This window comes from Heptranchias perlo, chromosome 28 (genome assembly GCF_035084215.1).
Source record: "Heptranchias perlo isolate sHepPer1 chromosome 28, sHepPer1.hap1, whole genome shotgun sequence".
In the NCBI taxonomy this organism is placed as follows: Eukaryota; Metazoa; Chordata; class Chondrichthyes; order Hexanchiformes; family Hexanchidae; genus Heptranchias; species Heptranchias perlo.
The window spans coordinates 40465022-40478736 of NC_090352.1; the positions used below are offsets into that span (position 1 = coordinate 40465022).

The 13715-nt window shown below is 49.0% G+C and overlaps 1 protein-coding gene across 1 annotated transcript in view; it reads right to left on the reverse strand.

Annotated features, from left to right (window-relative positions):
• Positions 1-13341, reverse strand: part of poldip2 (polymerase (DNA-directed), delta interacting protein 2) — a 28415-nt gene extending 15074 nt beyond the window's left edge. Inside the window, exons 1-9 of the mRNA XM_067967902.1 lie at positions 13268-13341; positions 12618-12699; positions 11669-11766; positions 10576-10675; positions 9746-9821; positions 8078-8185; positions 6342-6478; positions 4849-4875; positions 4114-4239 (exon numbers count right to left, since the gene is read on the reverse strand). Coding sequence (XP_067824003.1) covers positions 4114-4239; positions 4849-4875; positions 6342-6478; positions 8078-8185; positions 9746-9821; positions 10576-10675; positions 11669-11766; positions 12618-12699; positions 13268-13341 — 828 coding nt within the window. The remainder of the gene's footprint in view (positions 1-4113; positions 4240-4848; positions 4876-6341; positions 6479-8077; positions 8186-9745; positions 9822-10575; positions 10676-11668; positions 11767-12617; positions 12700-13267) is intronic.
• Between the last annotated feature and the right edge of the window lie 374 nt (positions 13342-13715).

Here is a 13715-nt window from a genome sequence, read left to right on the forward strand (position 1 = left end):
AGAGAGGAATCTCAGCACAGGAGGAGGCCATCGTGCCTGTGCCCAAGCTAGATCCCCTATTGGATCTATCTAATCCCATTTCCTTGTAATAGTGGCATTCCAATAATAATCACAAAACATGTTATCTCCGTCAGCAGAGTGGGGTCTGTTGTGAAAAAGGTCCAGGGTAGATTCAATCTTAAATGCTTTGATTAACTCCACTCCAATAGCCCCTTGTGATAATGTATTCCTAAACCTAATAAACCTGTGTGTGAAAATATTTCCCCCTTTGAGTTTCTAGTGATGATCCTCAGTCCGTGCCTCCTTGTGACAGATTCACCAGCGTTTAAATAATCTCTCTCTATTTACGAATCTCGAACCATTTCCTAATTTTGAACCCGATTAAATCTCCCTTTAACCGTCTCTGCTCCAGTGAAAACAGCCATCGTTTTCCCCAAAGTCTCACATCACAGCTACAATCCTCTGTGAATCGACACTACACCTTCTCCACAACACACCCTGCTGTGCTGACACTCCAATTAAAATACACCTCGAAATTCATTATTTTAATCTCATTATTACGGGTAAATGGGTTTCGTTAATATTCAATTGACCCTCTTGACTTCTCAGTAGCACATTAACCAGAGGAAGTTGTACATTAAATCACATCAGCTATTTAGATTAACTTGTACTTGATTAGTTACAAGCTCGCTTTTTGTTAAATTCTTCAACAGTACAAATATTTCAGGATCATAACCCATTAGGTGCAGGAATATAAGCACAGGAACGCAGCAGGATTGTTTGCTCTGAGCCATAGTTACACGAGCAGATATCTGCAGGTGGTTGCAAACAGGCCTGTGAGCAAGTATGTAGAGTGGGGGGGCGGGGGGGCGGCAGGCAGGGTCTGGGTTTTGGGGGGAGGAGTGATGCAGGCAGGGTCTCAGGGTCTGTGAGAGAAAGATAGGCAGGGTCTCAGGAGGAACCTGTGTAACCTCATTTCCTGCTAGGTCTCAGGACACCTGGAGACGGCAGCAGTGCCTCATTTACTGTACCACACTACATCTGAATCCAGCATGGTGAAAGTGATGCAGCAAATACTGATAGAGGGCTTCTGAAGGGTTGGAGCTGACTCGGAGTGGAATAAGAACAATTTCAGTGTTGGACCACGGATGCCAGCTTTCAACCAAGATAAAGGCATGCCTTTAATCCACTGTCTCACTCTCCCAGAACAATAACCCTGCTACTTTTCCATTACAGTATCTGCCAGTTATTTAAATGATTCCAATTTACTGGCCTCAGCCGCACTTCCTGGGAACCCTGTTCCAGCTCTGGATCACCCAGTGTAAGGGACATTTCCCTACATCTATTCTAAATTCGCCCCTCGCAGCCCGATACTGTTGCCTCTCATCCTCCTGCCCTGGAGTAACCGACAGTAATGTTCTGAGGTTTATTTTCTTTCCCCATGTTAAGTATAGGAGTATATCCTTTCATTAAGTCCCTTGAGACGCCAGTTCTGACATTTGCCGTACCGATGAAAATTCACAAATAAAATTTGCTAAGCAATACCTCCACACCAGGAGACACTGGGGCAAAGTATTAAAATAAAGAGTTTTATTTTAAAAAGTAGAGTTTGAGCATCTGTATTATATTTTAGAAATTTACAAACAGTTCTGCCAGTAAACCTAACTGGGGCAGAAAGTACCATTGCTACTTGCAATGTGTATTTGATAATGGAAAAAAGGAACTGACAGAAAGAACAGCTTGTTAGAGGAGCATGTGTGATGACTGTACCCGTCTATCGCTGGGTGTACTGAGCACAATGTGATAATTACGTTGCAGCCGAGAGACAGACAGTAACTCCGCACCCATTGTCCCGTGACAACCATTAACACTTTAATCTCCTCACACGGCAGGTTTCCCAATCCCCTTTCCGATGGAAGCAGGTGTCCCAGATAAAACACAAATCAGCTCTCGGATGACTCACAACAACACACCGTAACATTTAATTTCTCACTGTTTACAACTACAAAAGGTCAGATACACACACCAGGAGCGTTTACTGCTCAATGCCTGGGTCCTCCCATTTATCTGTAAGGCATGTTTGGATTAAAGCCCAGGTCACATTAGAGGAATCAAAGTGATGTACACCCAGTCCCTGGAGAATGCAAGTGGACTCAGTCTCCAGGGTTCAGGTGTATAAAATTCTGCTGCCTGTATCCTAACTCGCACCAAGTCCCGTTTACCCATCACCCCGTGCTTGCAGACCAACATTGGCTCTTATTCCGGGAACACCTCAATTTTAAAATTCTAATCCTTGTTTTCAAATCCCTCCACTGCCTCACCCCTCCCTATCTCTGTAACCTCCTCCAGCCCTACAACCCTCCGAGATCTCTGCACTGCTCCAATTCTGGCCTCATGCATCCCCGATATTCTTCGCTCCACCATTGGCGGACGTGTCTTCAGCTGCCTCGGCCCCAAGCTCTGGAATTCCCTCCCTAAAACTCTCCGCCTCTCTCTCCTCCTTTAAGGCACTCCTTAAAACCGAGATCTTAGACCAAGCTTTTGGCCACCTGTCCTAATATCTCTATGTGGCTCGGTGTCAAATTTTGTTTGATAATCGTTCCCGTGAAGCACCTTGGGACATTTTACTACGTTAAAGGCGCTATATAAATGCAAGAAATTGTTGTCGTGCGGGCGGGCGGTCAGTCCCCGGGGTTCAGGTGCGTGCGGTCGGTCAGTCAGTCCCCGGGGTTCAGGTGCGTGCGTGCGGTCAGTCAGTCCCCGGGGTTCAGGTGCGTGCGTGCGGTCAGTCAGTCCCCGGGGTTCAGGTGCGTGCGGTCAGTAAGTCAGTCCCCGGGGTTCAGGTGCGTGCGGTCAGTCAGTCAGTCCCCGGGGTTCAGGTGCGTGCGGTCAGTCAGTCAGTCCCCGGGGTTCAGGTGCGTGCGGTCAGTCAGTCAGTCCCCGGGGTTCAGGTGCGTGCGGTCAGTCAGTCAGTCCCCGGGGTTCAGGTGCGTGCGGTCAGTCAGTCAGTCCCCGGGGTTCAGGTGCGTGCGGTCAGTCAGTCAGTCCCCGGGGTTCAGGTGCGTGCGGTCAGTCAGTCCCCGGGGTTCAGGTGCGTGCGGTCAGTCAGTCCCCGGGGTTCAGGTGCGTGCGGTCAGTCAGTCCCCGGGGTTCAGGTGCGTGCGGTCAGTCAGTCCCCGGGGTTCAGGTGCGTGCGGTCAGTCAGTCCCCGGGGTTCAGGTGCGTGCGGTCAGTCAGTCCCCGGGGTTCAGGTGCGTGCGGTCAGTCAGTCCCCGGGGTTCAGGTGCGTGCGGTCAGTCAGTCCCCGGGGTTCAGGTGCGTGCGTGCAGTCAGTCAGTCCCCGGGGTTCAGGTGCGTGCGGTCGGTCAGTCCCCGGGGTTCAGGTGCGTGCGGTCAGTCAGTCCCCGGGGTTCAGGTGCGTGCGGTCAGTCAGTCCCCGGGGTTCAGGTGCGTGCGGTCAGTCAGTCCCCGGGGTTCAGGTGCGTGCGGTCAGTCAGTCCCCGGGGTTCAGGTGCGTGCGGTCAGTCAGTTAGTCCCCAGGGTTCAGGTGCGTGCGGTCAGTCAGTCCCCGGGGTTCAGGTGCGTGCATGCGGTCAGTCAGTCCCCGGGGTTCAGGTGCGTGCGGTCAGTCAGTCCCCGGGGTTCAGGTGCGTGCGGTCAGTCAGTCCCCGGGGTTCAGGTGCGTGCGGTCAGTCAGTCCCCGGGGTTCAGGTGCGTGCGGTCAGTCAGTCCCCGGGGTTCAGGTGTATTGCTGTCCTTAATATTCACAAATATTTCCGAACTGGAGCTCGGGACGTGTTCCACCCTAAACACCCGTACTGGACTTCAGAGTTGATCACCATGGAGTATAAGACAGTAAAAGGAATGCAGAGAGAGCTGGCATCAATCGGTAGAGTGTTCTAAGCTGGATAGCCCAGTGAAGGATAGAATACTAGAGCCTGGACTTCATTTGCTTCTAAGTATTTATTCACAGAGCTCCACATTACCCCCACACCCTAGATCAGCTCTCATATATGGATACAAGAGTCCCCAGTTGATATGCACCACCTGAATACAATTAACAATAATTGATATAAATCACAGATACAATTAACACATCGCACTGGTACTCACCCTGCCCACTACCCCTCTGCCTCGCACCGTCTCCAGTGTCCCAGACAGACTGAATATTCGCCAGTGCCTTTCCCGGAGCTGAACAACTTCTGTTCCGAGGTTCTCCAACCGGATGCAGTACCGCCACTGAGGAGAGAGACAATGTGACAGAGCCTCACAATGAATCAGAGGGAGCCTCCTTTATACAAAGGGAACGTGCCTTAGAGTGACTGTCCATACCAGGTGCTCTTCTATCTCTAAACGCCCTGCATTATCAGGCATATTGTACCTGTTAGGTTGCTGCATTCACGAAGCAGCCAGGCTTTAACCCAGGGTTATCGTCGAGAATGCTGTACCTAAAGTGTGGGATTTCAGTAATGGGAAATGGAGCAGTGTGCCTCTCAGGTCGAGTAGAACTATGCCATATAGAGTTAAACGCTCTTTACTCTGATGCAAGTTAACCCTAATCCCGTACAGGAGCCCCGACTGCACCCGTGAGACTTTTTCCATCCACATCAGCCATCGCCATGGCTTCTTGAGAAAAACGAGGGGTAGTTTCATGCTACAGGCTCATGACCCCACCCCTCCCCTCCCCTCCCCAAGATGGGCTTTACTCCAACTTTTCTCTATGTGCTTGAATGCAGCATCACCCCTTCAGTCTTATGGCTTTGATTCCCAGCACTGGGGATGAGTAATACACACAGACATTCAATGGCATTAACCACATTAATCATGTTAAGTAAGGGCATTACTTACCCAATATACATGGGAATTCTGTGCTTCCTGCAATTAAATTGAGCATTGTAAGAATTTGAGTGAAAAACTTTGAAAACAGTTCGCAACTTTTACACAGGACACACACTTACTTCCACAGCAGCAACACTGCAAACTGCAACCTCTTTCCACTGAAGCACTGCAAACAGTCCCTTGTACAAATCCAGTTATTGAGGTGATAAAAGTTCCTTTACAAAGTCAACGCCATCATTACCGGCCACTGCCATAAGCCCTGGCTCTCCTTCCATTGACCCCATCTCCCTCCCAGCCACTTGTTCCGAGTGAATCAGACCATGCAAGATCTTAACGTGTTCATTCCAGAACTGAGTTTCAAACCCCAGGTTCTAGCCACATCAAGACCTCTTTCACTCTCCAACTGCTTGCCTCTGCCCCTGGCTCAGACCCTCTGTTCCGGGAACCCTTAACAATGCTCATCACCGAGACTTGGTTAACCCATTACTCTCTTTGCTAGCCTCCCATCCTCCACAGACTCCAACCTGTCAAAGCTCAGCTACTTGTACCCTGTCCCACACTACGTCCCACTGGTCATTACCCATCCTCACTAAACTAGTGGCTTCCTGTCCTCCGATACATTAAATCTAAAGTCCTCATCTTCAAATCCCTCTGTAGCCTCACTCCATCATTTCTCTGTAGTCTCCTCCAGCCTTACATTTCCCCCCTCACTCTCTAGTCCCGCCCGAGTGAAGATTTAAGAGCATCCTCCAGCCCACCATTGGTGGTGGAGCTTCCAGCCATCTCCCTACTCTCTAGAACTCCCCCCAACAAGCCCCGTCTCCTCTCCACTTCACGAACCTTTCTTTTTGACTAAACTTTCAGTCACCCCTCCTAATCTCTCCCTCCATGACTTGGCTTCTGTTGTACCATCTATCTCCCCAGTGAAGAGCCATGGGACGTTACAGGTGCTATGTAAATACAAGTTGCTGTTGTTGTCCTACAGCATACTGGTACTCCAATCCACCCTCACCAACTTCTGTTCTATTAATGCAAGAGGAAATGGTAGATCTCAAATAAGATTCTCTCCAATCGGAATATTTCAGCATCAACATTCACAACATCTGGTTATGAGCCGATTGGTGAGCACAGGACAGTTCCAGCAGTCATCACCCAGCAAGTGCTGGAGGGTCCATGAGAGGGAGAAACCAGCACAGGCTTGTAACATGCTCACTGAAGCGAGCACCTCAATTGGTGGATAACTTGGACTAAACTTGTAGCCCATGTAACAGATCCAGGGTTCATTCTGAGCTACATGGACCAGGTGTTTGTGATCATTCAATTCAATGACAGTGTAATTGCACCTTCACACAAGTTTACACCAAAACCATTTATAGGACCTGTGCTAAACTGGCAACTGCAAAATGGGAGAACGTTAAATTTAATAGTGAGTTTCACCAAAACATGGTTAGTCCCAACATTAGGAACCCCTGGTGCCCTGCAAGCAGACGAGGCAGCCTTACCCGCATGCCCATGTAGAAGGGGATAACTGTGACACGGATGTTCTCTGTCGTTTCTCGATGTACATCAGACAGCTCTAACCAGGGATGGTTCTTCTCCTGCCAAGCACGTAACGTGTCTCTGGCTACAAACGGCAATGCTGGGGGATTAAACGAGCAACATTTTAAACACAGATCCACATCGCCAGGGCAAACCAGCCGGACAAGGAAAATCGCACTACACAAGTTTCAGCTGGAAGGTTTTGCTTTTGCCAGTTCTCTCGCCTCCGCTCCTGAAAGCACTGACACTTGCTGGGGCACAGTTCCACAGGTGATACAGCACTCCCATTCCTTGTGTATAAACCATGACAGTGAGTTAGCACGCTATTCGACTGTGGAGAACATTACAGCCAATCCCAATCTTGTCCTCACCTGACATCCATACCTGTACTATCCTTCAGAAAGCATCCGATAGTGACCAGGGGAGGGAGATTGGCCGATTTTCTCCCCCCAGCTCAGGTTGCAGTTAATTTAGGGTCCTTATTGCCCTGGCTGAACTTACTGAAGGTCAAACCAGACACCTTCCCAAGGTCTGTACAGGTTAGTACTAAAGCCATCAGAGTGATCAAACTAGAAGCTTAATGGTCATCCCACTAGATTTTAATACATATAAAAAGGAACAAAATTCTTGCGAGGGTCCTGGGTGGCATAGTGGGTTAGAGAGTCGCCCTTCACTCCTGGGACCCGAGTTCAAATCCAGCCTACGCAGGCAGCGACGGTCCAATGAGAAAGAAGTCTGGGGAATTCCCAGTCCAGTTCCTCCAACATGGCAGCAATTGGCAATCTCACTCAGCGAGGCCATAGGATGGCTGGTGTGAGCAATGGGAAAATGTCACCGGCAGTCGAGAGCACTCCTCGGAGGTATATTGTTAGGGCAGAGTAGAGGGACATCTTCTGTACTATTGGCTGTGTTATATCTAACCTGGGAGTGCTTGCTGACGACACTAGGTACCTGAAATGGGGAGAGTTCCATTCCCCAGCACTAACATCCCTCATCCTGATGAGCACAAAAATTTTATTCACAACCTGTACAGCTGTATCACATCTCCCTGAAACACCTCACAGCAATTAGCATACAATGAATTATTTTTGAAGAGCAGTGAGAGTTATGTAGTCAAATAGGTTAGATCCCACAGACAACAATGAGATGAATGGCTGCTTAATCTGTTTAGAGTGTGTGTAAAGGGGGGAATGTTGACTCGGACACTTGGAAAACTCCTGGCTCTTTGAATAATACCACGGGATTTTAACATCCTCACAATCAGACACAGGGGGCCTCAGTTCAACATCTCATCTGAAGGACGGCACCTCCAACAGTGCAACACTCCCTCAGTACTGCACTGGGGTATCGGCTAAGACTATTTCCTCGAGTCCCAGAGTGGGGCTCGGACTCACAACCTTCTTGGGGTGGGGTGGGGTGCAGGCAGAAACAGTGTTGCAAACTGAGCCAAACTGAATTACATCGGTAACAGTTTAGGGAAACCAATTCTCTCCCTCCTATTCCTGGCCTGCTTATACACAGCTCTCCTGCCCCCTCTTCAATCTGTTACCCACAAAGTACACAGTGCTATGACATGGCTACAAATCAGACAATTCCAGCATCTTTGGAAACTTACATAAAGGACCTCGCAGCGTCAAAGACAAGAATACAATGCAGCAAAGCAGACAGGTGCCTGTGTGCGAATCGATCTGGGACTTACCTTTTGCAGGGTCATACGCGAGAAATCTTTCAAATAGCTCGTGCTGGATGGGGCTTCTATCTGAGGAGCTGTAAGGCAGGATGTCTTCATGGCTCACGTAGTCTAAACCTAACACAAGGCAAATGTTCAGATCTTACAAACACAGCCATAGTCTTCGGTTATTGCATCCAATATACGAACAGTTCAACTAGCTGTGTGCAGATTCCTCCAACTACAGTACAGCTATATTCACAAACCAGATTCCAACCCTCCCCCTATAGAAATCATAGAAAGATTACAGCACGGAAGGAGGCCATTCGGCCCATCGAGTCCGCGCCATCTCTATGCAAGAGCAATCCAACTAGTCCCACTCCCCCGCCCTATCCCCGTAGCCCTCCAATTTTTTTCCTTTCAAGTACTTATCCAGTTCCCTTTTGAAGGCCATGATCGAATCTGCCTCCACCACCCCCTCGGGCAGTGCATTCCAGATCCTAACCACTTGCTGTGTAAAAAAGTTTTTCCTCGTGTCACCTTTGGTTCTTTTGCCAATCACCTTAAATCTATGACCTCCGGTTCTTGACCCTTCCGCCAATGGGAACAGTTTCTCTCCATCTACTCTGTCTAAACCCTTCATGATTTTGAATACCTCGATCAAATCTCCTCGCAATCGTCTCTGTTCCAAGGAGAACAACCCCAGCTTCTCCAGTCTATCCTCGTAACAAAAGTCCCTCATCCCTGGAATCATTCTAGTAAATCTCCTCTGCATCCTCTCTAAGGCCTTCACATCCTTTCCTAAAGTCCGGTGCCCAGAACTGGAAACAATACTCTAGTTATGGATGAACCAGTGTTTTATAAAGGCTCATCGTGACCTCCATACTTTTGTACTCTATGCCTCTATTTATAAAGCCCAGGATCCCGTGTGCTTTTTTTAAACCACTTTCTCAACCTGCCCTGCCACCTTCAACGATTTATGCACATATACCCCCAGATCTCTCTGTTCCTGTACCCCTTTTAGAGTTGTGCCCTCTAGTTTATATTGCCTCTCCTCGTTCTTCCTACCAAAATGTATCACTTTGGATTTTTCTGCGTTAAATTTCATCTGCCAGGTATCTGCCCCTATCAACAGGCATTGATTCCATACTAGCATAAAGTTCCACAGGTGCCAATGGTCTCATCTGTGACCGTTCTTCACATGGGACCCTAGACGGTGAGTGTCAGCAGGTGATTCAACTTGGAGGCACATCACAGTCAAGCCTGATGCTGTACCCACCCGTTGTCCACATGTTCACACGGCCTAGCAGTGCCCAGGAACGCAAACAGCAATGGGAAGCCTGGCCGATTTTCCCCTCACTAGCCACATCATTAAATAAATTTAAAACAGAAATAGACAGTTTCCTAGAAGTAAAGGGAATTAGGGGTTACGGGGAACGGGCAGGAAATTGGACATGAATTTAGATTTGAGGTTAGGATCAGATCAGCCATGATCTTATTGAATGGCGGAGCAGGCTCGAGGGGCCGATTGGCCTACTCCTGTTCCTATTTCTTATGTTCTTATGTAGCCAAGGGGCACTGCAACCAATCATAGCACACCCTGGAGGTCAGCCAACTTAGTAAAGGCCAACAACAACTTGTATTGATATAGGTGCCATGATCAGTCCTGGGTCCCTCCTGCCTTTTAGACCATGTTACCTGGAATAGCGTAAAGGGCTCTGCTGTCATCATGGTTCGCCAGAAAGGTCACTGCTTCAGTCTGCGACCTCTGAGACTGCAACAGAAAAGACACACATTGAATCACTGGGAGTTAAACACAACGTCACAGCAGCTGAGTTTGCTGCAATCGGCCTCACAAAGGTGGGATATATTAATAAACACCAGCACAGTGTTAGCTGAGGTCAGCAGCTCCTCTCCTGAAGGTGTTGGACTACTGCTCCACAGATGCTGCTTGCTCCCAGGTACCTCACCCTTCAGTCAGTGTTCCTGATTAAACCCAGTCAGGGTGCAGGGCAGGATGTTTCACAGGCCCAAACCTGACCCTCTTTCAATGTCCATACATGGGCACTTTCCAGATCAGCAACACAAGCCCTGGCTGAACCTCCATCTGTGGCCCTGGCCGACAGCAGCTAACTCAGACGCCGAGTCCCTCCTGGTCTGAATAGCTCAGTGCCGCAATGCAGTGCCTTCAACCCAGAGACATGGGGAGTGACTGAATGATTCATACTCAATACAATAATGTACCATCTTCAGGAAGTAGCTGAGTCACAATTCCTTCCCTTCTGCCTCACAAAAGAGGTTCACTTGGAGCCCAGAGATCATGGGTGGATTTTTCTGCTGCCGAGAACATTCTGGAAACTCCCCATTATCAGTCTGCAGGGTTTCCCTGGAGAGTCACAACTTTACCCTTTAGTCTTTCAGAATATATCTTCAAACACAGAAACCTCTGCCTGAACTGTCCGGGTTAAGTCTCCAGCCCCTCCCTGCCCCTCCCCCCGGTGCGGAGGCTCCCACACTCTCACACTTACTATATGAGGGCAGTCCCTGGTGTCGATCAGCACCTGGTAGTAGGTGTGTGTTTTGCCTTTGACCTCTTTGGAACCTTGAGTTCCTGAACTTTCTGTTTTACTGCGAGTGAGAGAGAGACACACAAAGGGTTAATTGATTCATTTGCAGCATGCAGCTGGGGAATATTAAACTCAAAACACTACTTGCTCCCACTTCAAGCAGACAAGGGAACAGGAGACTGTTGGACTGACCGAAGGGTGGGTCAGGGCCTGGGAACATAGGTGGGGGAAAACATTTCAAAACAAAGGGAAGTACGGTGAAAGTAATTATAAAAAGAAACATGCTCATGTTCCTGAACCAATCAGCGATGATGCAGTCTCACTACAGGATTACAGACTCCAGCACCCAGAATTAATATTTCACCCCGTCAGCCAGCAGAATATCAGCGGTGACCCTGTATATACGTCTCTCCGGGGTCTCCGCACCGCGCCCCGCCCTCCTCCGCACCAACATATACACACCACTTTCTTACCCCCTCCCTTACGGAGGTGCTGACTCATTGCTGGGATGCAGCGTCACTGGCAACTGTAGCACATTCACCACTAACTTAGCACGGACCACGGTCGAACCTGGGCCTTTCCTGGTCCATACATTCCTCTGCTACTCACCACCTTAACCAGCAGAGCCCAGGGATGCAGAGATTGATTGTGATGTGCCTGCCATCACCACAGCTATCATCAACCAACCCAACACAGGTCAGAGATAAAACCCAGAATGTCTGGGTGTAACTCCTGGGCTGTGGATAAAGTCTGACACAATCAGATCAAACTGAAGGCAGTTCTAACGAAAGGTCATCGTCCTGAAACGTTAATTCTGTTTCTCCCCCACATTTGCTGCCTGACTGAGTATATCCAGCATCCGCAGTATTTTGCTTTTCAAATTGAAGGAACCTTAACTGGGAAAATAAAAGGCCAGTGAAAACCTTAGCTTTCCAACCTGCCCATTTCATGTGAGAATCCTGATGAACTACCCACTTGCTTCAAATATAACCTTAACGAGCAATACACAAAACTAGTGAAAGCACCAAGCTGCCCAAGGACATTAGTCTCTTACCTGTCAGAGCTGCAAGATGCCACATCCCGGTCATATAACCTGGCATGCCAGGGGAACAGGACTATCCCTCGGTACCCAAACACGCTGTGCAGAAATAGCTGCAGGGAGAGGACATGAGAAGATCAGAGACTGCTCCATAATCTAACCTAAAGCGATACTATTACAGCCATTGCCCAGAGCTGCAGACTGGAACTGTACTGAAAACAGTTCATTCAGCACAAACCTTCACAGCACAAATCTACAAGCAGCGGCCGTTTGGGGTCCATCAATCTGTGCCACAAAACGAGGGGGTTTCAGGCCCCAACAGAGCGAAAGGGAAGGGCATTTCAGCCTCTGGCTCACCACAGAGCGAGGTCTGGATTCCAGCTGCCTCACTGGGGAAGAGCGAGGACAGAGAAAGATTGACAGTCGCAGCAGCACCCTGTCCCACAGCGACTCAGTGAGCTGCAAGGCTGCCTGTGTAGCAACGCACAGACACCCAGGCCTGCCCACATTTGATTGATTGTGTGACAAGTCAGCCAGGGCACTAGTGATAGGCATTGCATTCGGCTCAGTGCCTGAGCTGGGGGGGGGGGGGGTGAAACAACAAAATATGACAACTAGAGGTCACATCATTACTCACCGTGCGTGTCTGCCTGTGATGGACACGGACCATACCTACCATCGTAGTCCTTCCAGGCTCAAAGCTAATGAACGGCCACTAGGGCCAGAGTGGGGCGTGGGAGGTGGGGTGAGGGGGCTGCCAGTACCAGTGTAACCAGACCCCTAAGAAGAGGCAGCTCCTTCAGAAGAGGGAGCAAAAAAAAAAGAAAAAGCCACAAACTATGTATAATCACTATCCAGTTGCCGTGTCTTGGGTGGGTGAGGGGGGAGTGGGAGGTCTGTCCCCACCGCCCGGGTCCTTGGTTGGGGGGGGTCTGTCACTTCACCATCTAACCTGGTCCCTTACCTGACCCGTTTCATATTTTCCTTGTTCTTTTGGCGTTTCGAACACCCCAACTGTCTCCAACACTTTGCCTTCGGGCCGATTCCTGGGAAGACGGAACAAAACCCGATTTCAGAATGGATCCAAACTTCAGGACAGAGACACAGCAGCCGGTTATCAGTGGTCTACGTAACAACTCGATCAGGCCGCACTCCTGCCCCAACACTGGATAATGGGGTCTCCACTCTGAACACACAGTCACTTCAGTGTGTTTCAAGTGTCTAACACACAACACGAACAGCAGGAACACGTAGTCAAGTGAGAAAGGCTGCTTGACGCAGCAATCCTGCTCAATCCACAGCCCACAGCTAATTATTCTATTGTAGACGCCCCTCGAACATCTGTTGATCTCCTACTTTAACACTAGGTTCCTGCCCCTCCCTCTTAAAAAAAGTGTGCTGGTAATATCACTCTTTCACTCAATCCCCCTTCTCAACAGATATTAGTCCAGCTCATTTTAAACGTGTTAAATGTCCCTGAATCAACTCGCTCCCGAGGGGTTTATTCCACTCTCTCCTGTGGGGGGAAATCTCAGCCATCCAAAACAGAGCAGTTTGCTCAATCAGCAACCCTGCCTCAGTACCCAATATCCATCAGCTCCACCACTAGCGTACGACAAGGACAGCAGCAACGTCACAGGAACACCATCATCTCCCAGCTCCTCTCCGAGTTCCAAGTCACACACCATCCCAACTTGGACATATATCTGGACATAAACATTTGCCTGAGGAAGGAGGAAATCTCTGAAAGCTTGTGAATTTAAAATAAAATTGCTGGACTATAACTTGGTGTTGTAAAATTGTTTACAATGGACATATATCGGCTGTTCCAGGATTTCGACCCAGCAACAATGAAGGAACTCCCTACCTAACAGCACTGTGGGAGCACATTCACCACATGGACTGCAGCGGTTCAAGAAGGCGGCTCACCACCACCTTCTCAGGGCAACAAGGGATGGGCAATAAATGCCGGCCTTACCAGCGACGCCCACATCCCAAGAATGAATTTTTTTTAAATAACCCGTTGTAGCAAGATTAAAAAGCAAGGACATGTTCAGTTTTA